The sequence below is a fragment of the Gobio gobio genome (assembly GCF_949357685.1).
Source record: "Gobio gobio genome assembly, chromosome: 1".
Lineage (NCBI taxonomy): Eukaryota > Metazoa > Chordata > Actinopteri > Cypriniformes > Gobionidae > Gobio > Gobio gobio.
The window spans coordinates 25697605-25723477 of record NC_137097.1 but is presented as its reverse complement, the minus strand read 5'-3'; the positions used below and the strand labels follow the sequence as shown (position 1 = coordinate 25723477).

The 25873-nt window shown below is 37.9% G+C and overlaps 3 protein-coding genes across 3 annotated transcripts in view; all 3 read right to left on the bottom strand.

Annotated features, from left to right (window-relative positions):
• LOC307123219 (uncharacterized protein) overlaps positions 1-25873 on the bottom strand; it is a 302474-nt gene that overhangs the window by 200443 nt on the left and 76158 nt on the right. The gene's annotated exons all lie outside the window — the stretch shown is intronic.
• LOC307124005 (uncharacterized protein) lies at positions 3577-16792 on the bottom strand. Its single transcript, XM_079812930.1, has 3 exons — positions 16745-16792; positions 15758-15943; positions 3577-5854 (listed from the first exon to the last, which is right to left on the bottom strand). The coding sequence occupies exons 2-3, from the start codon at positions 15876-15878 to the stop codon at positions 5187-5189; spliced, it is 789 nt and encodes a 262-aa protein (XP_079669056.1). The 5' UTR covers positions 15879-15943; positions 16745-16792; the 3' UTR covers positions 3577-5186.
• Positions 17894-25299, bottom strand: LOC307131849 (uncharacterized protein). Its single transcript, XM_079825825.1, has 2 exons — positions 25028-25299; positions 17894-20423 (listed from the first exon to the last, which is right to left on the bottom strand). The coding sequence occupies exons 1-2, from the start codon at positions 25236-25238 to the stop codon at positions 19669-19671; spliced, it is 966 nt and encodes a 321-aa protein (XP_079681951.1). The 5' UTR covers positions 25239-25299; the 3' UTR covers positions 17894-19668.

Sequence of the window (25873 nt, the reverse complement as noted above, 5' to 3'; positions counted from 1 at the left end):
AGTTTGATCGGCTCTTCTCTGACTTTACATCACAGCACTCAGCCTTTGCCATCTTTGACCACCAAAGTCGACAGTGCGCCCCATCACCTTCAGATGGAGTTAATAGAGCTTCAAGGCGATAGTGACCTGAGAGCAAAGCTCCAGGATTCTGCATTCGAGGACTTTTACCGTCTACTGCCCCCGGCTTTGATGCTACAACTCCGACTTCATTCTCCTCATGTTCTGTCTATGTTTGGGAGCACATATCTGTGTGAACAGATGTTTTCAATTATGAACCTAAACAAGACCAAGCACAGATCCCGCATCACCGATGAGAACCTCCATGCTGTTTTACGGATTGCTACAGCACAAGACCTGAAACCAGACATTGACACACTGACCATGGGAAAACAGTGTCAGACATCCGGCCAGAAAACCAATATATGGAAGTGTGTTTTAAAAACGAACGTAAAAATATTTAAAAGTGTATTTCAACCAAGAATAAGAATTTGATGTTTGTGCTTACATTTATTTTTGTGTATTTTCAGAGCATGATGAGAATGGTGTTTGAAATGGTGTCCCACTTGGTATGTTCAAAGTCAAGCAGCATCACCTCATCAACCCAAAACTTGACCAAAATAGTTGTGAGCTGAGACAAACTGTTTACAGCTGTATGTTCATGCAGCCAAATGTTTACTGTAATCAAACTATTTTCTTATTGGTTGAATGCATGTCCTCTGCGGGGCAGTGTACAGCCATTTGTTTTTGTAAATGCCACATCTGTCACACGTTCTTAGCAGCTCACATTCATTTGTTGTACCATAGTTCTGCCCCTTTCAAATCTGACAGTTTTTAACAAACTTTGTAATGTAATGACTTGTATTTGATGATATTTGTCTTTATTTACTTTGATTGATGGAGTAATATGGGGTTCTTAACCTGATAAATTAAAAGGTTTTGTTATATCACAGAACAATAACATATTATTACATCTATGAAAATGAATACAATATTTTTAACTTAAATAATAATCAAATGAAGAGACAGTTATTTAACAATATGTTAAGGAGTAGAATAATTTATACAGTCTTACAGTTATACCCGGCCCTTTGAGGGCAGCCATAATGCTGAAGTGGCCCTCAGTGAAAATGAGTTTGACAGCCCTGAATTAGAGTCTAAAACACTGGCTGGTTATGTACCTGTTCAAAAATTTATTTTGAAATTGAAATTTAACCAAAAGACGGTATGGACTGTAGCTTTAAAAGGCATGAGCAGTGCTTATGTATAAGTTTAAGGACTCTTTTAAGGACTCTGTTCATGCGGTATTGTCATTGTCGTGTTTGCACTTTTCTGAACAGAGGTGATCTTTAGTTTCTAAATTCTTTATTGCTGATCTCATGCTCTGGACAGTTGAAGCATTCAAAAATCAAACACAAGTTCAAAACTACATCCCATCTACTTTTGTGCGAAAGCCGAGAGGTCTTGAGGAGCTGGACCGGTGGAAAACCTGTCATTTCCTAGCGTTATTTCCTTCTTTACACATTGGAGGCTGTGTCAAAGGGAATACTGGCAGATGACATGTACAAAAAAAATAATCATCAGATGAATTTGGACAAATAATCGATAGATTAGTCGACTAATCGGAAACTAATCGTTAGATTAGTCGACAGAAAAAATAATCGTTAGTTGCAGCTCCAGAGAGTTCTAAGGGGTCCCCAGAAAATTTCAGAGAATAAAACAACAAAGCAAAAATGGATTAAGATGGATGGTCTACCGAACATAAAAAATTAGTTTTTGGGTGAACTATCCCTTTAAATAGCAACTTTATTCATTTATAATTACACATTTCAAAGAAAAACTCGCCTTCCACGGATATTTTTTGTTTCTTAACACGAATTTGCGCAAGGACCCCAGCTGGCAGCTGCACTAACTCAAAATGGCGACGACAACTCTGTGTTTCGCGGTTTTTGCTCTGCATCACCCCTCCCTCAACGTTTAACTTACAGACACGAGTTAAGCTTGGAACATACTCTGCAAGAACAAAGAAATTTGTTCGTTTTCTCGAGGTGGCAAGAACAAGAACAAAGTTTGTTCTGGCCAGGACATGCTTCACGAGAAAAGTAGGTGCCGAACATCTCTGTTTCTCCGCATTAACCCCGCCCACTTTAAAATTCTGATCAATCACACAATAGTTCTCAGACACCCACAAGAAAAAAGTTCTGCTCAGACGATGTGTCGAGAACGAGCTGCGAGAACTCCCAAACCAGGGCTCCGAGAACAAAATGACGTGATTTTGTTCTTGCAGCCCTGGGAGCGAGAACTTTTTTCTCTGTTCTTGCGGAGTATGTTGCGGCCTTTAAATGAACATTTGCAAGCCAGACAAAACTCACAAAGAGTCAACATAAAGTATTACTTTAAGTTCAATTTCTAAAACTTATCATGACAATTGGAGTTAAAGATGTAAGGCCGCTGAAATCGCTCCAAGGATCGGTAGCGATAGCGACTCGAAGGCCGTTTGCGCGTTCGTGTTTCAGCTGGGCAAAATGGATTCAATTATAATATTCTCTAATCTGACTCCATTTATCATATTGTCGAATTTAGGATAGAATACCAATTGGTTGTTTGGTCATTATAATTAATAGCTAGTTACACATTTAGTCATTTCGTTTTAACCTTTTGTTGCAATTATATCGTTCCGTTCAGGAGATAGTTAATAATTACAGAGTAATTCAGAAAGGATCAAAATGTAACAATTTTATTAACAGTCAGGTAAATGTATAATGCCAATTACATAATCAATTCAAAGATAATTCATACATAACATCAAATATTCCGAAATAGCTTAAAGAGAGAAAGATTTCCTGACTTTTTGATTATTACGTAACACAGAGCGTTTTCTGTGTTACGGGCCAACCTTGTTAATAGTATTGAGCCCCGAACTCATTGGTGCATCGCTTTAAATAACTCCGACCAGACCAAAAACTGTTTCAAATGGAAATACATGAAAACAAAGGGAATTTAAATTGAGTCGAATTCCCATTTGGCTTGATTGAAAGGAAACCAAATGGCTCCAGCAGCCACACCCAGCATCATAAGTAAAATAGGTCTAAGTCTAAAAACTCTTATTAACTTCTTGTATATTTCTGTGCTTATGAGATTTTTGTACCACTCGCACTGAGACATTTCAAACGATACAAAACACAAATAATATTGTATAGTGAGAATTGACATTGAAATATACCTAAAATCTATTGGATTTTGTGATCTCCCAGGAGTTTGGGGGAAGCTTGGGACAAGGTAAATACATGCAAATGAAGCCATTCTCAGTTGATTCACTCAGTGGGACGTTGTCTCAGCTGAGAATGATGATTGTATGAGTGGATTCAGAGGTTAATCTCTTTCATTTCTTTTCAGACAGTCTTTATGAAAATTCCTCATCCAGAATATTTGGCCTGGTTCTTTACGTTCTTACAAAAACAAGAAGTCATTATAACTTAACTGTCATGTTTTACAGTGTACCTTTCTTTAAGTGTGGCCATCACAATCTTAGTATTTCCAAGTTTTGTGCGGGAACTAGGGATGGACTTAAAAATGTATCCCGATATTTTCTTGTATTTATTGCGATAACGATATCAATGACGATAAATGTAGTATCATTCCCCATGTTTTTGGATACAAGTGAAAGCTGCATGCATTCTTGCGAGTTTCAGAAAAACAAACAATGATCTAAAGTAAAACGTACATGTCATCAAATAGATTAATTAAATTTTTTTTTTTAATGTAAAATTCCACACCAGCCTTTTCAGAAATGGACAAGTTGCAGATATAATTGTCTTCTGTAAAAGTGCAGGTAATGTTTAAATAGTGCAACTGTGCTGAAAAACATCACACAATACAAACAATAATAATTCAAATCAATGACAAGTTTTACATGTAAACTGATTCTGTATTTATTCATACACTCATGGTGCAGTGGTAAAAATAGCAGAAACAGCAAAAGTAATAATCCCAAAAATGTCTTCAGATTACAAAAAAGTTATGATTTAATAATGATTTAATGATAGAACTTCAGTAATTTGAGTTGATAAGATAATACCACAAATTATTCTACTAATAAAAATAAACTGCACTAAGGATTAATGAGCTTCTGGGTTCATGAATATTAATCACGTTGTCAGCGCTCATTCTAACTGATTTGCTGAAATCAAAACAGGCACCGTAATAGGTGCGCGCCAGCCAATGAGATTCCCGTTTGTGCATTCGTTTCTTCCTGTTCATGAAAGGCTGAATAATTTCAAATAAACGCCATTATTTTACAGGAAACTACAACAAAGGATATTGTTTAGATGTAGCACGTCCATTCTGTGTGGTATAAGACTCTCTCGCTCTCTCTTTGAGTGTGTGTGAAACACTGAGCGCTCTCAGTCGCGCGCCTCACACTGTTTAATGTGATTGTGCGTCAAATACACTGCGCATTCATTGAGATGAACTGAAATAGTGTGCTTTACCGATCGATTGAGACAGAGCGAATCTCTTAAGCGCTCAGTCCAAGTGCTCAGCGAGTGAAAATACATCTGTATGTACAGGTTCAGATTACCCTCAGGTGCCCCTTTGTTTAGCTATGAACTCTTCCGCAGCTTCTAGTTGTTTTCGCTCTGCACGTGAGATGCGGATTCAGTGCCGCCGCTCCCATTGCGCGGCGCTTAGGGCACCGAGTGCTGCGGGGGCACCACAAGAAAATTCTCTCTCCAACCCCCCTTCAGCTATACAATTTGACGAACGCAGCCACCGCAGCCATCGAAAAGTAATAACGCTTAGGGCATCAAGAGACGGCCAGCGGTGGCACGGTGCGGATGGGTCGCGCTATCAACTAGGCTTTATCGTTATTATCGCGGGAAGACAAATTCTTATCGTGGGGAGAATTTTTACCAGTATATCGCAAACGATAAGATATCGCCCATCCCTAGCGGGAACACTAACTATTATTAGTTCACAAATGCAGTTCTCACACCATATTTATTTTGTTACTTAAAGGAAAATGCACAGCACATATTTACACATTCATTTAACTGCCACACAGGATATTCACCAAGTGCGCTGCCCCTAAGCAAAGGCCGATAAAATATTTAAAAAGTTAACTTTGCCGTATATCAGGGCCTTGAGGGCTGGTGAAAGGCCTCTCTGTAATCTAAACTCTTATGTGAACCTCAAGGTTGGCTTTCTTTCTGCAAGTCTTTCCAGTTTTGCCACATGAAATTAATCTCTTCGGTACAAGTTATTACATAAACCCAAGGTTTTTCTGTCTGCAACTCATTCCACACTGATGACATAAAACCGTTCTCTCTTAAGTGAATGATCATGTGGTTCTTAAAGGTTTCTTTATATCTGAAACTCTCTCCACAGAGATCACAAATGAGTGGCTTCTCTCCAGTGTGAACTCTCATGTGACGATCAAGAATTCCTTTTCGGTTGAAACCTTTTCCACACTGTTGGCAGGTGAACGGCTTCTCTCCAGTGTGAATTCTCATGTGTTCATGAAAGTGTCCTTTATGATTGAAACTCTTTCCACACTGTTGGCAGGTGAATGGCTTCTCTCCAGTGTGAATTCTCATGTGACGATCAAGAATTCCTTTCTGGTTGAAACTCTTTCCACATTGTTTGCAGGTGAACGGCTTCTCTCCCGTGTGAATTCTCATGTGTTCATGAAAGTGTCCTTTTTGGCTGAAATAAGTTTCTGTCTTTTGAGCTTTTTCTCGCGAGGAAGTTTTTTCAGTCTGTGAGCAACTAAAAGATGTTTCTTCAGTTATGAAATCATGTTTCTCATATTGAGCTTTCTCTTCCTTTCCATTCTCCTCCTCTTTCAGTGACATCAGGTCTAAGGAAAAAAAAAAAGACAAATTTAATTTTACCTGCATGATGAGTTTTAACATTTATGTTTTGATGAGGTTTAATTTCATACGATTAAAAGATAAATTAAAATTAATGTTTTATGCCTTCATTTGATTGCCAGAAAAATAAAAATACAACATTTCTGATAAAAATACACAACACAATTTATGATGGGAAAAAATAGATTGTAATGGATCCTTCGGATGAGATGTTAAATCTAGGTCCTGACTCTCTGGTCATTAAAAATCCCAGGATGTCCTTCGGTAAAAGAGTAGGGGTGTAACCCCGGCATCCTGGCCAAATTTACCCATTGGCCTCTGTCCATCATGGCCTTCTAATCGTCCCCATTTACCGATTAGCTTTATCACTCTGTCTCCTCTCCACCAATCAGCTGGTGTGTGGTGGGCGTTCTGGTGCAATATGGCTGCCGTCGGATTATCCAGGGGGTGCTACACATTGGTGATGGTTGAGGAGATCCCCCCCTTCTATGTAAAGCGCTTTGAGTACCCAGAAAAACAAATTATTATAATCATTATTCTTAAAATCACTGATTGTTAAATCATTGACTATTAAAATGTAATTGAACTATAAAATTTAAAAAAAGGAATTGGAGGGGGAAAACATTTTTCTTGGCCCTAAACATGTAATAATAATAATCAAAAATTGTTGTTAAATAGTTTTTCCCACACATGTTTTTTTTGTAACTAAAATGTGTAACCATTCAAATGGGAGTTCAAAAAAATCCAAAAAATAAGCTATTTCATGTGTTTTTTTGCCATTGGCACTTGCTAAATCTAATCGGAGCAGCACAAAAATCGAATTTGGACTGACAGTCTTAATGTAGCCAAAGAGTTAGAGATCTTCAACTCCATAACCCCTGAACCAGGTACTGGCAGCTAACACATCAGCAAGACAAGACCTAAAGGAATTATAGAGAGTTGCACTTCCACCTCACTTTGAAACAGACAGAAAAACACTTAAGAAATGGATAAACGTATCCAAGTTTCCCATCTCTAGATTTACCTTTTGTATTGTTTTTGCTTATATAGATTAATTCAAACTCTTCTGAAATGGTTTAGAATTACTTAGCGTACCTAACAAAGTTCACTTGGTAAAAGGGTTAGTTCACCCAAAAATGAAAATTCTGTCATTAATTACTCACCCTCATGTCGTTCGACACCCGTAAGACCTCCGTTCATATTCGGAACACAAATGAAGATATTTTTGTTGAAAGCTGATGGCTGAGAAAGGCTTCAGATAGGCCTCCATTGGCATTCAGTACATTTATACTCCCAAGACCCATAAAAGGCACTTAAAACGTCGTTACAAAGTCCATCTCACCACAGTGACTCTACAATTATTTTTTTTCTCGATGCGACGACAATAGTTTTTGTGCGCAAAAAAAAAACAAAAAAAACACCTTTATCCAACTTGTTATCGTCTTCCGTGTGTGCCTCCACGACGCATGCGCGAGAATTAATAATTAATGACAGAATTTTCATTTTTGGGTGAACTAACCCTATAACATGTTTAGTATCTATGACCTTTCTGTATGTTCATTTACATTATATTTCACCAACTCTGTGATGTATTACTCATATAAGATTCTCGAAAGTTCTTCCCTCTATGCAAAACACCCAATAGAAGACAAAGGATTGCAAACTTTCCTTCCGAAAGTATAACTCCTCATTTGCTCACTCACCGCCTGACATCACACAGGATTTGGGAATTCAGGGGAGAAATTCTGATATGAAGATGCTGAGCTAGAAGTCTTCAAAGAACCCCTAAGGGTGCGTTCACACTTGTAGCTTGGTTTGTTTGGTCCGGACCAAAAAAAAAAAAAAACATAGTCTTGGTCCACTTAGCGTTCACACTGGCATTTTTAACAGTGAACCTAAAGTTACCGAAGCAAAAGCATAGGGATATGGTCACAACCTGATTGGTCAACTTTTATGATGTATATTTCGCGACAGAGCTTGCTTTGCGAACATTCAAAACAATGCTGTGTGCTGGATTAAACGCAACCATTTTATGCGTGAACATATGGTTTTATTTTTTACCAGCTGAGAACTCACGAAGAGCTCATAAAATGTTCAAAATATTCAAAACAGCACCAGGATTTCCTCCGTTGTATGCAGAAACAAGGATCTGCATATATTGATGAGGCACTTTACCTCTTTGTTGCTCCACGTTTGCCCTCTACTCATTTTGGATACACAATCTTTCCGCATCGTCAAATCAACGTCACTTGTAGCGTCGCATCTTGTGACAGCACGTCCTGTTTTTGGTTGGTTTACATGTCTTTGGTCCGTGTTGCGTTCGTGTTGCGTTCATATATCAATCGAACCGCACCAGAGTTGGTTTGGAAGCGGACCGAGAGCCATCTTTTTATCGGTCTCGGTCCTGTTGCGCACCAAACAAGCGGTTCGTATGGCAGCGTTCACATATGTTCAAATGAACCGCACTAACCGAGCAATCGCACCAGGGTTCGTTTTAATCGAACCAAACATGACAAGTGTAAACGCACCCTAAGTTTGTGCCAGGCTGTGGCCTTGTCTTTTAAGATCTAGTCCACACATACGCGGGTATTTTAATAAACTGAGTTTTTTGTCTGTTTACAAACAAAAAGTAGTTGCATCCACATGAAAACGCAAATACACGCTATGAATACGTCAAGAGCATGCAAAACCAACAGGTGGCAATATAATCCTAACCTAACTGTAAAGCCATGTTGGCTGGAAAAAAGAAGCCTGGAAAAAAGGTTATTGCCGTTTCCGATTCTGACACAACAAACCAAAATCTCCAGTTTTACTGTCCACACGGCAACTGGAGTTTCTAAAAATGTTCACCCTGGAAGTTTTCAAAAAAGTTTGGTTTCAGTGACCGGACACTGTGTTTGCGTGTGGACGAACGGCCAAACCGCAAAGAAAAATCTGCAGTTTTGAAAATACCGGTGTTCGTGTGGACAGGGCCTTAATCATCAAAGACCTTCTGCATCAACCCAGTTCTCTCTCTCATCAATACAACTTCAGCAAAGATCAACTGAAGCCTCAAGAACTAGTATTAGGACACTCTTTTAACACTTGAGACATGCATGTATCAGACTTTGTCTTATTATTTGATACATTACCTACCCTTTTCACAAAGGAGTTAGAACAGAGGTCTTCAACCCTGCTCCTAGGGACCCACTGTCCTGCAAAATGTATTTCCAACCTGCTTGTGTATTTTCAGCAAGTGATCCTGAAGAGCTTGATTAGCTTCACCTGTCTCTAATTAGGGTTGGAGCTAAACTCTGCAGGACAGTGGGTCCCCAGGAGCAAGGTTGAAGACCTCCGAGTTAGAACAAAGAAACAGTTGTTTTCTTCAGTCTGTTGGCTTGCTGAACATCAAATACTGTCATAACTTCATGATTTTATTTTTTACTCTACTTCAGTCTAAACCGCCTTCCTACACCAAACTCAAACTGTATGCCTGTGTATTTGTGTTAGAACAGTTTGAGTGTTTAATGTTGTTAATAAACCCTTTGCTTCTTTCACAATTTAGGTTGTTCATTGGTTTGCACCTAAATGAGTCCCTAATCATGCTGATCACAGCTACAGGCTCAGACGAAGTACTGGATAAGTATGAGGATTTTATTCTTCTTTTAGTCTATGGCAAAGAGAGTATTATCCTACTATAGATAATACAGACCAGTGGTCTCAAACTCAGCTCATTGTCCTGCAGAGTTTAGCTCCAAACATTATTAAACACACCTGATCCAGCTAATCAAAGTCTTCAGGGTTACTAGGAACTAGCAGGTGAATTCAAGCGGGTTGGAGTTAAACTCCGTCGGACAGGACAGTGGCCCTCCAGGAGCTGAGTTTGAGACCACAGCTATCGACGTTCTCACTAAACTAAACTGGACGAGTGTTGGCGGGATGTCTGAGACAGACTCCATCAGGAATCCTTCAAATAATTTACTTGATCCAAATATTTTTACTAGGGCTGTCAATAGATTAAAATTGTTAAAGGATTAGTTAACTTTTAAATAAACTTTTGCTGATAATTTACTCACACCCATGTCATCTAAGATGTCCATGTCTTTCTTTCTTCATTCGAAAAGATTTTTTGATGAAAGCATTCCAGGATTTTTCTCCATATAATGGACTCTTTCAGTGCAGCTTCAAACAGCTTTAAACGAAACCAGACGATGAATAAGGGTCTTATCTAGCGAAACGATCAGTCATTTAAAAAAAAAAAAACAAGTTGACGTTTTATAAGCACAAATGCTCGCCTTGCTCTGTTTGGTGATGCACGTTCGTGACGTCACGTAATACTCAAATACGTTGAAAAGGTCACACTTGACATAGGCAGAAGTACAGAGTCAGTGTTTATAATTTGAACGTGCACATACGAACACGTTTAACGTTTTGTTTACGTTTTATTATGTGTGTGTGCGCGGCTGTTGTCCATGAGGGGCTGCCGCTTTTACTTTCAGTTTGTGTTTATTTTGAATTAAACTTGTTGAACGTTCGCCGGTTCCCGCCTCCTGCTTCCCTGAACATACAAAGTCCATTAAAGTGACCGTTTCAACTTAATTGCGTATTACGTGACGTCACGAACGCACATCACAGAACAGAGCAAGGCGAGCATTTGTGCTTATAAAACTTTAACTTTTTTATTTAGTTTTTTTAAATGACTGATCATTTTGCTAGATAAGAACCGTATTCATCGTCTGGTATCGTTTGAAGCTGCACTGAAACTGTCCTTTGGACCTTGAACCGTTTGGAGCCCATTGAAGTCCATTATATTGAGAAAAATCCTGGAATGCTTTCATCAAAAACATTAATTTATTTTTGACTGAAGAAAGACATGGACATCTTGGATGACATGGGGGTGAGTAAATTATCAGCAAAAGTTTATTTAAAAGTGAACTAATCCTTTAATCATGATTATATGCAAACCTGTTGTCAAATTAAACATACATTTATCTTGTTTAAAATGTTTTTGTCATCAAAAAGTAGGTGATGCACACAAAACTGTATTTTTCCAGCTTTTTTCAAGGTAAATTTAGGTGTCTTTCCAAAAATAGGGCATTTGGAAACTCCAAAAGGACAACAAATGATATAAGGAGTCCATATAATTCATACATTTAAACACGTTCAATTCATACATACAAAACGCCCTTAAAAATATTGCAGAATATTATAAACAAGAGCTTGTTTAAAGTTTTTTATGGTTTACATTTTAGACACGTCAAGTTGCGATATGGAGCAGAACCACATGGAGATGCCAAAAAACCCTAAACCAGCCACCTTGACCTGACTGCATATCCTACTACTGTACACAGATCCATTCAGAATAACTAAACACAGCAACATACACATGACAGATAAAACTCTACAGAAACAAGGACAGAGTGTGACAGAGCTAAAACTAAACAGACAGATTAAGAACTCACAGAAAACTGGAGAAGTTTTGCAGCACTGAAGCCATTATTTAAATAATTTTAAGATAAAAACACAGTACTGGTCATAGTAACAGATATTCATGAGGTTAATTATGCCTTTCCAGATGTCAAATATCTGGACATGCCTAGTAGTTCATGTTAATTATAGTTTTCTGAAGAAACAGAATAGGGATGTCAATGACAACCCAGCTCAAATTATTTTATTTATATTAAATCAAAACTCATCAATTCATGTCTAAAGTTGACTGATACTGCACAATTACAAATTAAATGTCTACGTAAACAAATGTGAATTTTCTTATTATAGGATGCTTTCTAAAGTGTCAGGGACAGGCAAGAAAATTGACTTTGTCAATGTGGGCAGCTTATCAGCCCTTCAAGAAGACCTGTGACCCTGAGCAGCAGGAAAAGACAAGGGAGGAACATGAAAGTCTGTCTGAGACTTGAGAGCAGGAGACAGCTGAGCCCTCAGAGAAAGAAGAGAAACCAGGCCTAAAGACTAAAGCCCAGAGCGGAGCTGCATCCTATAGATGCCCTTTTAAAAATCAATGTCACAAAAATGGCCATTCAGAACAAAATGGACACTAATACCCCTTTTCCACCAGCATGGAACTCATCTTGTAGTGAACTCCAAATCATCTGCCTTTATTCTACTGGAGCTGTCTGTTTACACTGTAAACCACCAGATCCTCTTGTCCACTCTTTCTGAGCATCACAGGTTTAGTAGTTCAGTGGCTTCAGTCACAAGCAGATCTTGCATAGAGAGGAGGGGAGTCTGAGTCACTTCATCCAATCACAGCTAATTCAGTGCTTGGTCCTTTGTTTCTCACTGGGCATGATCATGAAGACACATGGCATATCCTAATACTGCTGAGATGACGATTCACAGCTTTATTTGTTATTTCAACCTGATGATATCTGTCTTGGCTCATCTCTGCCTGCTTTTCTGACATCTCCGCTTGGATGAAGGGAGTCATGTCAAACTCAACCTTGTGAAGATGGAGATCCTCGTAATCCGTGCAAAACCAGCTCTACTGGTCAGGTGAACAACATCACTGTTCCAGTGGCGGATGCATAAACTTGACTAGTCTTAAAGTTAGTTAGTCATCTAATTTGGTCACGTGGTCTTTGATCAGCCAGAGAGAACCCCCTATCACACCCATCCTGACCCAGCTTTCAGGACTGCCACTGGAATGCCACCTCCAGACCTCAACGCACACCTAAAAGTATATGTTCCCTCCGTCCAGCTGTGGTCACTGAATGAGCGACGCCTCAGCTCTATGAACTCTATTAGATAAAAAGTTCTAATAAATAAATAAATATAAATGCTAATAATGAACCATCACTATGCACACCAGAGATGCGCGGATCAGCTCTAACGTCACCCGAAACCGTTGCTAAAAACTAATCATTCACCCGCTCCCATGATTTTCTCTGATTTGGGTCACATTTCATGCTTTGCTTTATGCAAAACACAGATTTTGTTAGATACTGTTATCTAGTGAAATTAAGTGACATAAATTAATGGTTGTCAAATCAGAAGTAGATTTTGGGTTTAATGTCACACAAGTAATTATGAAATTATTAGTGATGCACCGAAATGAAAATTCTGGGCCGAAACCGTAAATGTAGGATGCACTTGGCCTAAAACCGAAACTGAAGCCGAAAATGGCTTCTTTTAAAAACGTGTATATATATATATATATATATATATATATATATATATATATATATATATATATATATATATATATATATATATATATATATATATATATATATATATATATAGTGAGGAAAATAAGTATTTGAACACCCTGCTATTTTGCAAGTTCTCCCACTTGGAAATCATGGAGGGGTCTGAAATTGTCATCGTAGGTGCATGTCCACTGTGAGAGACATTATTTAAAAAAAAATCCCGAAATCACAATAGATTATTTTTTTAACTATTTATTTGTATGATACAGCTGCAAATAAGTATTTGAACACCTGTCTATCAGCTAGAATTCTGACCCTCAAAGACCTGTTAGTCTGCCTTTAAAATGTCTACCTCCACTCCATTTATTATCCTAAATTAGATGCACCTGTTTGAGTCATTAGCTGCATAAAGACACCTGTCCACCCCATACAATCAGTTAGAATCCAACTACTAACATGGCCAAGACCAAAGACACTAGAGACAAAATTGTACACCTCCACAAGGCTGGAAAGGGCTACGGGGAAAAAAGGTCCACTGTTGGAGCAATCATTAGAAAATGGAAGAAGCTAAACATGACTGTCAATCTCCCTCGGACTGGGGCTCCATGCAAGATCTCACCTCGTGTGGTCTCAATGATCCTAAGAAAGGTGAGAAATCAGCCCAGAACTACACGGGAGGAGCTGGTCAATGACCTGAAAAGAGCTGGGACCACAGTTTCCAAGGTTACGGTTGGTAATACACTAAGACGTCATGGTTTGAAATCATGCATGGCACGGAAGGTTCCCCTGCTTAAACCAGCACATGTCCAGGCCCGTCTTAAGTTTGCCAAAGAGCATTTGGATGATCCAGAGGAGTCATGGGAGAAAGTCATGTGGTCAGATGAGACCAAAATAGAACTTTTTGGTCATAATTCCACTAAACGTGTTTGGAGGAAGAAGAATGATGAGTACCATCCCAAGAACACCATCCCTACTGTGAAGCATGGGGGTGGTAGCATCATGCTTTGGGGGTGTTTTTCTGCACATGGGACAGGGCGACTGCACTGTATTAAGGAGAGGATGACCGGGGCCATGTATTGTGAGATTTTGGGGAACAACCTCCTTCCCTCAGTTAGAGCATTGAAGATGGGTCGAGGCTGGGTCTTCCAACATGACAATGACCCGAAGCACACAGCCAGGATAACCAAGGAGTGGCTCTGTAAGAAGCATATCAAGGTTCTGGCGTGGCCTAGCCAGTCTCCAGACCTAAACCCAATAGAGAATCTTTGGAGGAGCTCAAACTCAGTGTTTCTCAGCGACAGGCCAGAAACCTGACTGATCTAGAGAAGATCTGTGTGGAGGAGTGGGCCAAAATCCCTCCTGCAGTGTGTGCAAACCTGGTGAAAAACTACAGGAAACGTTTGACCACTGTAATTGCAAACAAAGGCTACTGTACCAAATATTAACATTGATTTTCTCAGGTGTTCAAATACTTATTTGCAGCTGTATCATACAAATAAATAGTAAAAAAAATCATACATTGTGATTTCTGGATATTTTTTTTTTAGATTATGTCTCTCACAGTGGACAAGCACCTACGATGACAATTTCAGACCCCTCCATGATTTCTAAGTGGGAGAACTTGCAAAATAGCAGGGTGTTCAAATACTTATTTTCCTCACTGGAAATTGCTTGAATTTAATGGATCTGAAATGAAAAAAATCAGGAACCAATAGAATAATTTCTAGTTTCTATTCTATAAACTTTTATTAAGGTTACATAAAACCTAAAATATTTTTTAATAAATATAAATAATAATACCAAATAGGCCTTATATTATTCTTCAAGTTTTATGTTCCATCAAATAAAATAGTTTTTTATCAGTTGTGCAAAACAATATCCACAATTATCTGAATAACTGCACACAAAAATCACAGAATGGTTCTCATTAAGAACATGAGATGCTGCACTGAATAGTCTCTCACTGTCTGTAACTGTTCTCCGGGAAAAATGGCATTTGGTGGGTAAAATATGTGTTTTTTTTAAAGGGTTGCCTGCTAAAATTCACATTCCTGGGTCTAAATATCACATAATCGGGGTCGCTTCAACCCGCGGACATGGAAAATATCCCACGGGTAAAAGCCGCAGACTTGGCAACACTGCTTGGGGCAGATAAATACCTGCGTGCAATCCGCACAAGCAATGGAAAGCGGCCTTCGTTCGTGCGGCAGTAGTCAAGGGGATTGTCGCTTCTGGCAATGGGTAGTTCAGCTGGATACGTCTCTATATGTTCTCATACCGCTGACATGCTTAATCTTTGATAGGCAGACGCGTTGTGTGATAACAGCTCGACCGTGAGTGAAACCTAAGCGCTTGCTCACGGATGGGAGGGGCGGGTGACATACATTTTCGGCTGTTTTTTTTATTTCGGCCCGAAACCGATAATGGCATTTTCGGCTGCCAAAATTTCGGTGCACCTCTAATTATTATTATTAATTATTTTTCATAATTGAATGCGTGTCGTAATAACAAACACGTCGTAATACGTCGGATCTTCACAGGTTCACTTGAAGGCAGCATTATTGTTTGTCTGGTCATGTGATCTCATGTCTGTCCACATGAGGCGACCCACTCCATGTCAAATAATAGCACTTTATTTTTGACACTCACATGACATTCTTCAAAAATATCAAAAAATTATGTAGAGCTGGAGATTTTAATAAGGATTAAAAGACTGAGTTCAGCTTTGAGAATGAAACCAACCTGTTTGTTCCTCAGTTTCTTCATGTTTCACTCTCAATGTTTCTTCAATCTTCACGTCTTCACTCTCCTCTTTAATAAACTCCATCTTTATGTCTTCACTCTCCTTTTTAATAAACTCCATCTTTATGTAGACGTGGATCTCAGTCCCTTCACCAGGAGTTTGTCTGTGCGTTTGAAAACTCTGTCCTGTTTAAGAGGAGAATAATTAACAGAGTGTGTCAATCAGCTCTAGTTCAGTAACTCAGTTAATGGACTTAAATGACCTGATGAGACAAAACACTCCAAACTAACACAACAAATTAATATAAGAATGCGAATTATACAAACCCTTAATACTTTAGTTTAGCTATTTAATGATTTGTAGAAATCGAGATAGAAACAGAGTGCTTCAAATCACTGAATAATTTGTTGTGAATCAATTGATTCAATTGTCTCGGGGAGTTGAATGGTGTATCTCAATCAGCTCCCTGGTTCAGTAGTAAGGGCACTGATATAAAATATGGACAAATGTGGTATGTTGTAAGGGTTGAAACTATTAAAAAAAATAGTTATCTGTAATGTTGAAGAATCCCGATGTGCAAACTAAATCCAGCGGTGTAGATTCATTATTCGACAACGCTTTGAAGTGACGCTAAAGGAAGCGAGGATATATCATTTCACTTGATTCAATTCCTCCGTAAGAATCGAGAAGCACCCCAGGACATAAGGCAACGGGCTGACTCCTTGATCAGTGCCCTTACTACTGAACTAGGGAGATGGTTGAGACGCTAAAAAAAACCCCTAAAGCTCCGGTTCTCTCGTCACTCGCCAGAGAATGAACTCATATTTGAACTGATTCATGATAAAGAGCGAAATGAGCCGCTCCTTCTGTTACTCATGGGTTTTTTCTGTTACTTTACTCACACAACGCTGATCAATGTTAGATAAAGCAATGCAGTGTTACATTTAATAATAAATCATTCATTCTACTTCGCTTAAAACACAAACCTCTCTTCAGCCAAATCACAACAGATGCAGGAGCGCGGCGCAGCCTTATGACGTAAGACACCAAGACCAAAATAAAAGTCCCGTTCACTGATGAGTCTAAAATCATAAAAGTGCATAGAAATGTACCTAGAAATATATATTAATAAAAATAAGCAAAGATGACAAAATTCAGAGTTAAATGTATTATTGAAATACGTTTAATAACACAGTTCACATTGATTCATAACAAAAAAATTAATTACTCTAAATCAAGACACAGTGTCCGACTTTAAGTTTTACTGTTTGTATATACAATATAGAAAACACACATCAAAATTTAATTAATGAGGGAATATCATATCTTCACAAGCAAATAAAAGAGTTTCTGTGGGTGCTAAAAATTCTGTTTTAAATTTAAGGCCATACAAAGTAATAAATAATACAACAAACTTAAAGGGGTGGTAAAACACGATTTCACTTTACTTACTTTAGCTAGTGTGTAATGTTGCTGTTTGAGCATAAACAACAACATCTGCAAAGTTACAACGTTCAAAGTTTAAAGCAAAGGGAGATATTTGCTTTAAAGAAATCATTTGACTCCGGGCCATTGAATTATTAGAAAAAAAATGTTTTGCATTATTTTTCTAAATTCAACGGCCCGGAGTCAATTATTCCGCTTATGCTACGGTTACCACACCTCAAGACATCGATCCGATTATATATTTAAAGGGATTCGTCCGGTTTTTGTACTTAAATCGCTATTGTGAGTAGGACTATTTCTTCCGCGTCTCATCCAACGGCTCTTTTGCTAGTTCCGAAACGTAATTTTAAGGCTGGTAACGGAGGCTTGAGCTGTTGATATCATTCTACTGCAGTTATTAATGAAGTTATTAGAAAGAGAGCGAGAACGATAGAGAGATACCTCTGTGTGTCTCTAAACAGCGCTGTTATTACCTCGCTAGTGAAAAAATGTCATGTGTAGCCTTTAAGTTGCTAAGAAAAATCGCTAACTGGCTAACAAAAATCGTCAGGGCAGCGCTGACAACACCTTTTTGTGCAAACTGTAGTGTACGTGCACGTTTGATTGCAGTAATGAGACAGAAAAGCTTGTGACTGTATATTTATTCATTTAATTATTTATTCTTCGTTGCATTTTTTTTTTTTTTTTTTAAATAATAAATGAAACACAAAAGTCCTTAGGCATATCTATATTATTTGTTGTACCTGCAATAATAAACTTTTTGATTCATGCTACAACTTTATTTATCTAGACCTACATGTTTTATTTATTGAAATTAAACTGCACGTTTCCGTTAATTGTAAAATTATACATCGAAAACGGCAGATCAAGCACAGGGAGCTGTGTGTTGGCGGAGATTGTCTTTTCCTGTTGGTCCCGGCCTTGATTTTCTGTGGCGTTTGAAGTTTTGTTTCCTCAGAGGATCAGGCTCCATTGTTTTCTTTCTTCTGCTGAAGGTGCCCAGTAGGGTAATATCGATGAATAAGCTTAAAAGAAATCTTTGACCTTATTTACCAATAGGTACTTGTTAGGGAGAGTCCAAACCTTCTTCCATAAAATATTTTCCACTAGTGTGTTCCATTTTGTAACAACATGAGGAGTGGAAACACAATCGTTGAGAAAAAGAAAACAAATATCTCTATTATTTTTTTAATGTAGATTTAAAACATATCCTGCCTACATGTCAGCCGGGTCTGGGAGAGGCATTTCAGAACTTGTCAAAAAATTATTATGGCCTTTAAATAGCCTCAGGACCTGAAGTGGGACAATCACATCGACTCCATTCATGATTCGGATCGCGTGTCAAACCGCTTAACTGCTGAAATTTGGCGATCCAAACTGCTGAATCGACTCGCTGATTCATAACGCTTCGAAGCTTCATGATGCCTTGTTTTGAAATCGTCATTACTATGTAAGTCGTTATTTAGGGTTTTTTTGCGCACAAAAACTATTCTCGCCGATTCATAAAGTTATTTTAGAACCACTGTAGTGAGATGGACTTTGTAACGACGTCTTTAGTACCTTTTAAGGGTCTTGAGAGTGAACCGTGCATTGAGCCAATGGAGGCCTTTCAGAGCCATCAGATTTAAACTAAAATATCTTCATTTGTGTTCCGAAGATGAACGGAGGTCTGACGGGTGTCGAACGACATGAGGGTAAGTAATTAATGACTTTAATTTTCATTTTTGGGTGAACTAACCCTTTAAGTCCTTTCACTCATTAGCACAGGTTTGAGTTCTGTGTGGGATCCAGTGATAGTGGATAACTGGTTTAACCTTCCACTGAAGCTCACATTAGGTGCACAGTGTTTAAAGAGTCCATGGCTGTGTCCGAAATCGCCCCCTATACTCTTAAATAGGGTTTTAAGGGGACAGCCATTTGTAGTGGTGTCCGTAACCACAGTGGACATTACTGAGTGCACTCATTCAATCCCACAATGCACTGCAATAACGAGTGTACAACTGATGTATGCTTAACGGCTAGAGAATACCCATAATGCACTGTGAGAGTTGTGAGCTGAATGAATTCCAGCGTCTCGCCAGAAGATGGCTCCCACAGCTGAATCATCCAACCACTCATTTTCCAAACTGCGCTGGTCCAGCGTAATATCATACAGATATAAATTCCTTTCTGATTATTAAGTTCTTTAATTATGGTTTATACATGCTAGTTTCCATGGCAGAGTTCAAGAGAAATATTGTCATTAATATTGGAGCTGCCAGTTTGCTACATTTCAAATAATAATTAAAAAGCGAGCACAAACTATGCTGAACCTATGCCCTCGGTTTTATCAGTACGTATCAGTACGTAAAGTGACGGTCTGACATACTTGAGTTTGCATAAACACTAATCGCGTATGTACAGCTTCTAAATCTAAAGTTTAACATATGAACAACTTTAGAAATGTAGAAATGTTTTCTTTATTCTACTTCTCTCCAGTGTGAATTTTCATGTGGGATTTAAGGTTTCCATCCTGACTGAAACTGTCTCCACAGTGAGGGCAGGTGAAAGACTTCTTTCCAGTGTGAATTTTCATATGGGCTTTAAGGTTTACATCTTGACTGAAACTCTTTCCACACTGCGGACACGTGAAAGGCTTCTCTTCAGAGTGAGTATTCATATGGTAACTAAGGTGTCCTTTTTGCCTGAAACTCTTTCCACACTGTTGGCAGATGTAAGGCTTCTCTCCAGTGTGAACTCTCATGTGGGCTATAAGGTTTCCATTTTCAGTGAAACTTATTCCACACTGTTTGCAGCAGTAAAGCTTTCCTTCAGTGTGAACTCTAAGGTGGGCTATAAGGCTTTCTTTATCAGTGAATCTTGTTCCACAATGTTGGCATGGGAAAAGGCTCTCTCCAGTGTGAATTTCCATGTGGTAATTAAGGTGTTCTTTTTGTCTGAAACTCAATCCACACTGTTGGCATGTGAAAGGCTTCTCTCCAGTGTGAGTTCTCATGTGAGCTTGAAGGTTTCCTTGTTGATTGAAAGTTACTCCACACTGTTGGCAGGTGAAATCACCTTTAGTTCCTGTCTTTTGAACCCTTTTTCCTGAAGTAGTTTTTTCAGTCTGTGAGCAATTAGAAGATTTTTCTTCAGTTATGAAATCATGATTTGTCTTGTCCTGATCTTTCTCATCCATTTCATTCAGATCTCGACTCTCCTCTTTCAACGCCATCAGGTCTAAGGCAAAAAAAGACAAAAGTTAATCCCAGTTTAATGCCACAAAGCAACATGCATCAAAACATTTAGACACAAAACATTGAAACCCTATGCAATTTGGGTTCAGGGTCCATCATTCCTTGTTGATTGAAACTCTTTCCACTGTTGGCAGGTGTAAGGCTTCTCTCCAGTGTGAACTCTCATGTGGACTTTAAGGTTTCCTTGTACACTTAAACTCTTTCCACACCGAGAGCATGTGAAAGGCTTTTCTCCAGAGTGAATTCTCATATGGATTCTATCTTGATTGAAACTTATTCCACACTGTCGACAGGTGTACAACTTCTTTCTGTGTGAACTCTCATGTGGACTTCAAGGTTAGCCTTTTTTTCATGAGGAAGTTTTTTTTTTAGTCTGTGAACTAGAGTTTCTGTCCGAGCCCAGCCTGCGTCCGACAGAGCAGTAACCAAACCGACCCGAGCCCGACAGGCATTAAGATATTTATGTACGAGCCCGACCCGAACCCAAATCTATTTTTTTTTTCATACTAATGACACATGTACGTTTGTTCGTGTGAAAAGCCCGCTTTTATTAAGCAACTGTAGGCATTCTGAAATTATATTCTGAGATTACAGATGAGCACATCAGTGAGCGGGGCAACAAATACACACGTTAACACGGGGCCCAATCAAATAACCAATTGAAATTAAATGAACAAAGGTCTACCAAAAATGGCCCAAGCTAACAGAACAAAACATTAACGTAACACAATTGCAGCTTATTGAAATGAAAATCACTCTTACCATTTTATTCGTTACCTATTTAGATTTAAAGGGCATTTTGCAGGTTAGAGATTCCAGTGAGTCAATGTATAGAAAAATAATAAAGGAACTAGATTTTCTTTAAAATATACTTATAAATACGCTATTAAGGCTTTTGGAGTCGTTTTTGTGAGAAAATTTTACTTCCGCATCTAAAAATGCCAAAACCGGACGTGACATAACGAGAGGGAGTGCGGTGAATTTTGGCGATAAGAAAACAATGAATCGCAATGACCGGTCGGACGCTGAGGACATTATAAATGTTTATTAATACTCATATGGCAGACCACAGCCATACATTTATGACACACAATTAGGGACAGACCAGGATTAGACAGAACAACGATTAGAAGAGACTGATTGAGTTGTTATGTGAGTAGAAACAGTGAAGAACAGGGCAGGTGTCTCGGAGAGAGACCAGTGTTTGCTTAAAGATACGCTAGCTAACGATAAGAACACTGTGCTCAGATTACAACACTGTACTGATTATTATCATGTTTCAGGCAATAGCAAAGCTGGTAATGTTATTGTCATCTAGTATTGATACTTACCAATAACAGAAACTAATAGGCTTTGACCATCAGGAAAAGTCACACTCGTTAATGTCCATCCACACTAAACGTTATGTGATATAATGTTATCGGTTTCTCATCACAACTGACTTTTGGTGACTTACTTAGCAAATGTTTAAAAAACAAGACTCACGTCACGGTGCAGTTCACGGTTTCTCCGAGCTGCATCTCTGACGGATCCGTGACCGTCACGTCTCCCGCCGGTGGCCGAACCACAGACACTATAGTGTAATTGTGTTTATCCTTTATTCATTAATTCTGTATTATGGGTTTATTTCGTGCCGATTCACCAATAGTGTGAGGATGTATATGACGTTATGAGTATGTATTTGAGTGAACTTGAATATACATACATGGCATTAATAAAATATTTACATTACTAGCATATAATTCAGAACTTTTTTTCGAAAAAGTGTTTATGTGCATACTTTATTATTATGAAAATCAGTCCTTCCAGAAAAATGTGGCTTTTTTTTGTGATTGTTGCGGGCAAAAATCCTTGATTATGCGGCACGTTTTCTTAAAAAATGCGATGAAAAATGTGGGATATTTATGCAATTTTATGCGATAAAATTGCGGGAACTTGCAAAAACTGCGGTTTGATGAGAAAGAGAAAAAAAGCACTACATCACAGAAAGTGCTGGAATATTTAAGTTCTCATCTTGTTTTATTGAAGACCTTAATAATGGCTCAAATTTACAAAACATTTAGTCAATCAAGTTCTGTAGCTTTACAAAAGGAATATGCTACAACTTCTGAAAAAATTAATAAATAACTTCCTGTTTTACAGATGTCGCTATACAAAACAGACATTTGAGTGCTTCCAATGCACAAAGTGCAATCTCTTAAAGGGTTAGTTCACCTAAAAATGAAAATTCTGTCATTAATGACTTCCCTTTATGTTGTTGGACACAAATTAAGATATTTTAGTTGAATTCCGATGGCTCAGAAAGGCCTCCATTGGCACAATGTACACTCTCAAGACCCATAAAAGGTAGCCTACTAAAGACGTCATTACAAAGTCCATCTCACTACAGTGGTTCTACAATAACTTTATGAAGCGACAATAATAGTTATTGTGTGCAAAAAAAACTAAATAACGACTTATATAGTGATGACTGATTTCAAAACACAGCATCATGATGCTATGAATCATCGAGTCGATTCATGATTCGGTCATTCGGATCGCGTGTCAAACTGCTGAAATACGTGACTTTGGCGATCCAACCCGCTGAATCGACTCATTGATTCATAACGCTTCAAACCGCTGAATCAACTCATTGATTCATAACGCTTCAAACCGCTGAATCGACTCATTGATTCATAACGCTTCAAAGCTTCATGATGCTGTGTTTTGAAATCAGTCAGCACACAGGGAAACTGCTTTGCTCTTTTGCTGTTATTTTTGTTGGCCAATGGGAGTTTGTGCTTCATCATGGTTTCACCGGTATCTATGGTTTCTCCACGGGGTTTGAAGCTTTTCGATGACGTTCGCGTCGGGTAATCACGTCACTTCAAAATGGCGGCTCTTGTGTGAAGTAAACGAAAAAATTTCAACTTTCTGCTAATATATATGACTTTTTTTGCAACGAAAATGCGGGGATTATGAAATCATGATAGCCCCGCATATTTTGCACGCGGAAATAGGCAATTTATGCGGCGAAAGTGCGGCGTATTTGAAAAAATGCGGCCCCCGCATGAATATGCGGACTTTGGCTGATTATGTGTTAAATCACGCGATCGCATAATCGCGTTTTTCTGGAGGGACTGGAAAATACCCGAGAAGGCTTGAAGAAATCAAATACACCATATCTTGTCGCAGTCGTGTTTATTGTCGTCATACTTAATCAAAGCGTTTCTATCTTCTTTGTATTCAGCTCTGCTAACTTACACAGCGCTAGCTTCACACACTTTAGGGATTTCCTGAAAGCTATTACTTCTCTGAGGGAAATGTGGATTTTCTGCTCGAGGGCGCCCTCTGGCTTCCAGTATGAATGAAACTTTATATAACAAATAATATTTCTCTGTTTTTCTTCAATGTACAGATTTTATCCCCACAGTGGATGCAAAAGAGGCTCATATTTCATATTAAAGACATAGACTTTAAGAAATTGATATCACAGATAAAAAGCAGATTTTTATAATAATAATATAATTTTTAACAATAAATCCTTAGACCTTTCTAATGATTTTTAGTCATAGGCTGTCTGCATATTAACAGGTAACCTAGCAGTTTTTTTGTAAAAAGTTTTCTGTAAAATATAAATATTATTATATTGTTATATTTATTCTTAAATACTCTCTTTGTTATTGTAATAGTAATATTTCTTATTTTGTTAAATATTTTTATTTAGCAATAATCATAATAATAATAATTTGTCATATATAAACACAAAATGTTATAAACACACTTTTCATTTTTAAAAATTAAAAATAAAATAACAATCGTAATTTTAAACAGAATAATCGCAATTAGATATTTTCCCCAAATCATGCAGCCCTAATTTCAATTTATGGTAAATGCTACTCTGTAAATGAGGAACACCATTGGTTTGAATTGCTGTCAACGCTTTGGCAATGTAAAGCCTTGGCAATAAGTTACTTGAATCTGAATTTGTCAACAGCTGATTGAGATGCAGAGTTTTTCAAATAGGAGGAAGATACACGCCTCGACCACAGACCCACGACTCTGTTCATGGTGTATAAACACTCAATTATAAATATCGACAATATTTATTCTGATTACTTTCATGTGACTGATCATGCCATTATATGGAGCTAGTATGAGTAACAGAAATGCTTTCTTTGTGTTCAGATTTGACTGCAATATTAATGCAAAAACCGACATTTAAAAAAACCCCAACATATAAATGTCAACTTTTACAAAAATGAGTCTGGATATATGTAACGGACTTAGGCCAGGTTTGAAGGACTGGTTACATATATCCAAACTAATAACCCTATAAAAGTAATGAACTTTATCTTGTGTTCTCACTCAGCAGCAACTGTTTATATTTGTATGAAAGGCTATACAGCCATCCAGTGCTTGCACCCTGAGACTGCAGATGATAAATGGTGCATAACTCAGAGGTAAAAATGTATATTAGTATATTAAGTATTTAGGGGATTTTTAGTAAAAATCCTCGAGATCAAAAATATTAAAGGGAAAATATTACTGACATTCTTCAAAAAATATCCTTCATTTCTGTAGAGCAGCTTTGAGAATGAAACTAACCTGTTTGTTCCGCAGTTTCTTCAATCTTCACGTCTTCACTCTCCTCTTTCTCTGTTTGTTCCTCAGTGTCTTCATGTTTCAAACTGAATACTTCCTCAATCTTCAGGTCTTCACTCTCCTCTTTCTTTGTTTGTTCCTCAGTTTCTTCATGTTTCAAACTGAACACTTTCTCAATCTTCATGTCTTCTCTCTCCTCTTTAATAAACGCCATCTTTATAATAGTGTCACATGGATCTCAGCCGCTTCTCCAGGAGTTTTTCATTGTGTTTGTCCTGTTAAAGATGACAATAATTAACAGAAAGAAAAATAATCCATACTAAATCTTCCAAGTTCAGTGGTAAGAGTTTTGAAAATTGGGTTTTGAGTTACTCCATTTAGTTTGATGAATATAACATTGCCCTAATAACAAAAACAAATCTATAATATATATTTTTCAAAAGTAATTTTCATTTGAATGAAGTAAAACAGATTTAAGACGAGGTTTCAGTTCATTTTAACACTTAGACATTGAGACATCTCACATCTAATGTGTGTTTCTCAGGATATATTCTGTCAACAATGTTAAATGACACTTCTTTTGTTTTATTTGTTACACAATACCGACTGAGAAAAGATATACAAAAAAGAGATCTAGTCGATTGGTCACTGCATTTATCATTAATTCATTCAAGTTTATCTAAAAACAAATGTTTGGATTATTAAAACTCAATCACATAAACGTCGCACACCTGTGTGTGATTAGGGATGGGCATTTCAAGCAAAAATTATATTCGACGATCGCTGGGAATTATTCGATTTTTATTCGAAAATCGCAACTCCTCCCCCGCATGCACGCATGTAAAGGCT

Coding starts and splice junctions, on each gene's coding strand:
- LOC307131849 (XM_079825825.1), bottom strand. CDS start 25,238: ATGGCGTTTATTAAAGAGGAGAGAGAAGACATGAAGATTGAGAAAGTG. Junction 20,424..25,027: donor AGAAACTGCGGAACAAACAG/GTTAGTTTCATT, acceptor TTTTTGCCTTAG/ACCTGATGGCGTTGAAAGAG.
- LOC307124005 (XM_079812930.1), bottom strand. CDS start 15,878: ATGGAGTTTATTAAAAAGGAGAGTGAAGACATAAAGATGGAGTTTATT. Junction 5,855..15,757: donor AGAAACTGAGGAACAAACAG/GTTGGTTTCATT, acceptor TTTTTTCCTTAG/ACCTGATGTCACTGAAAGAG.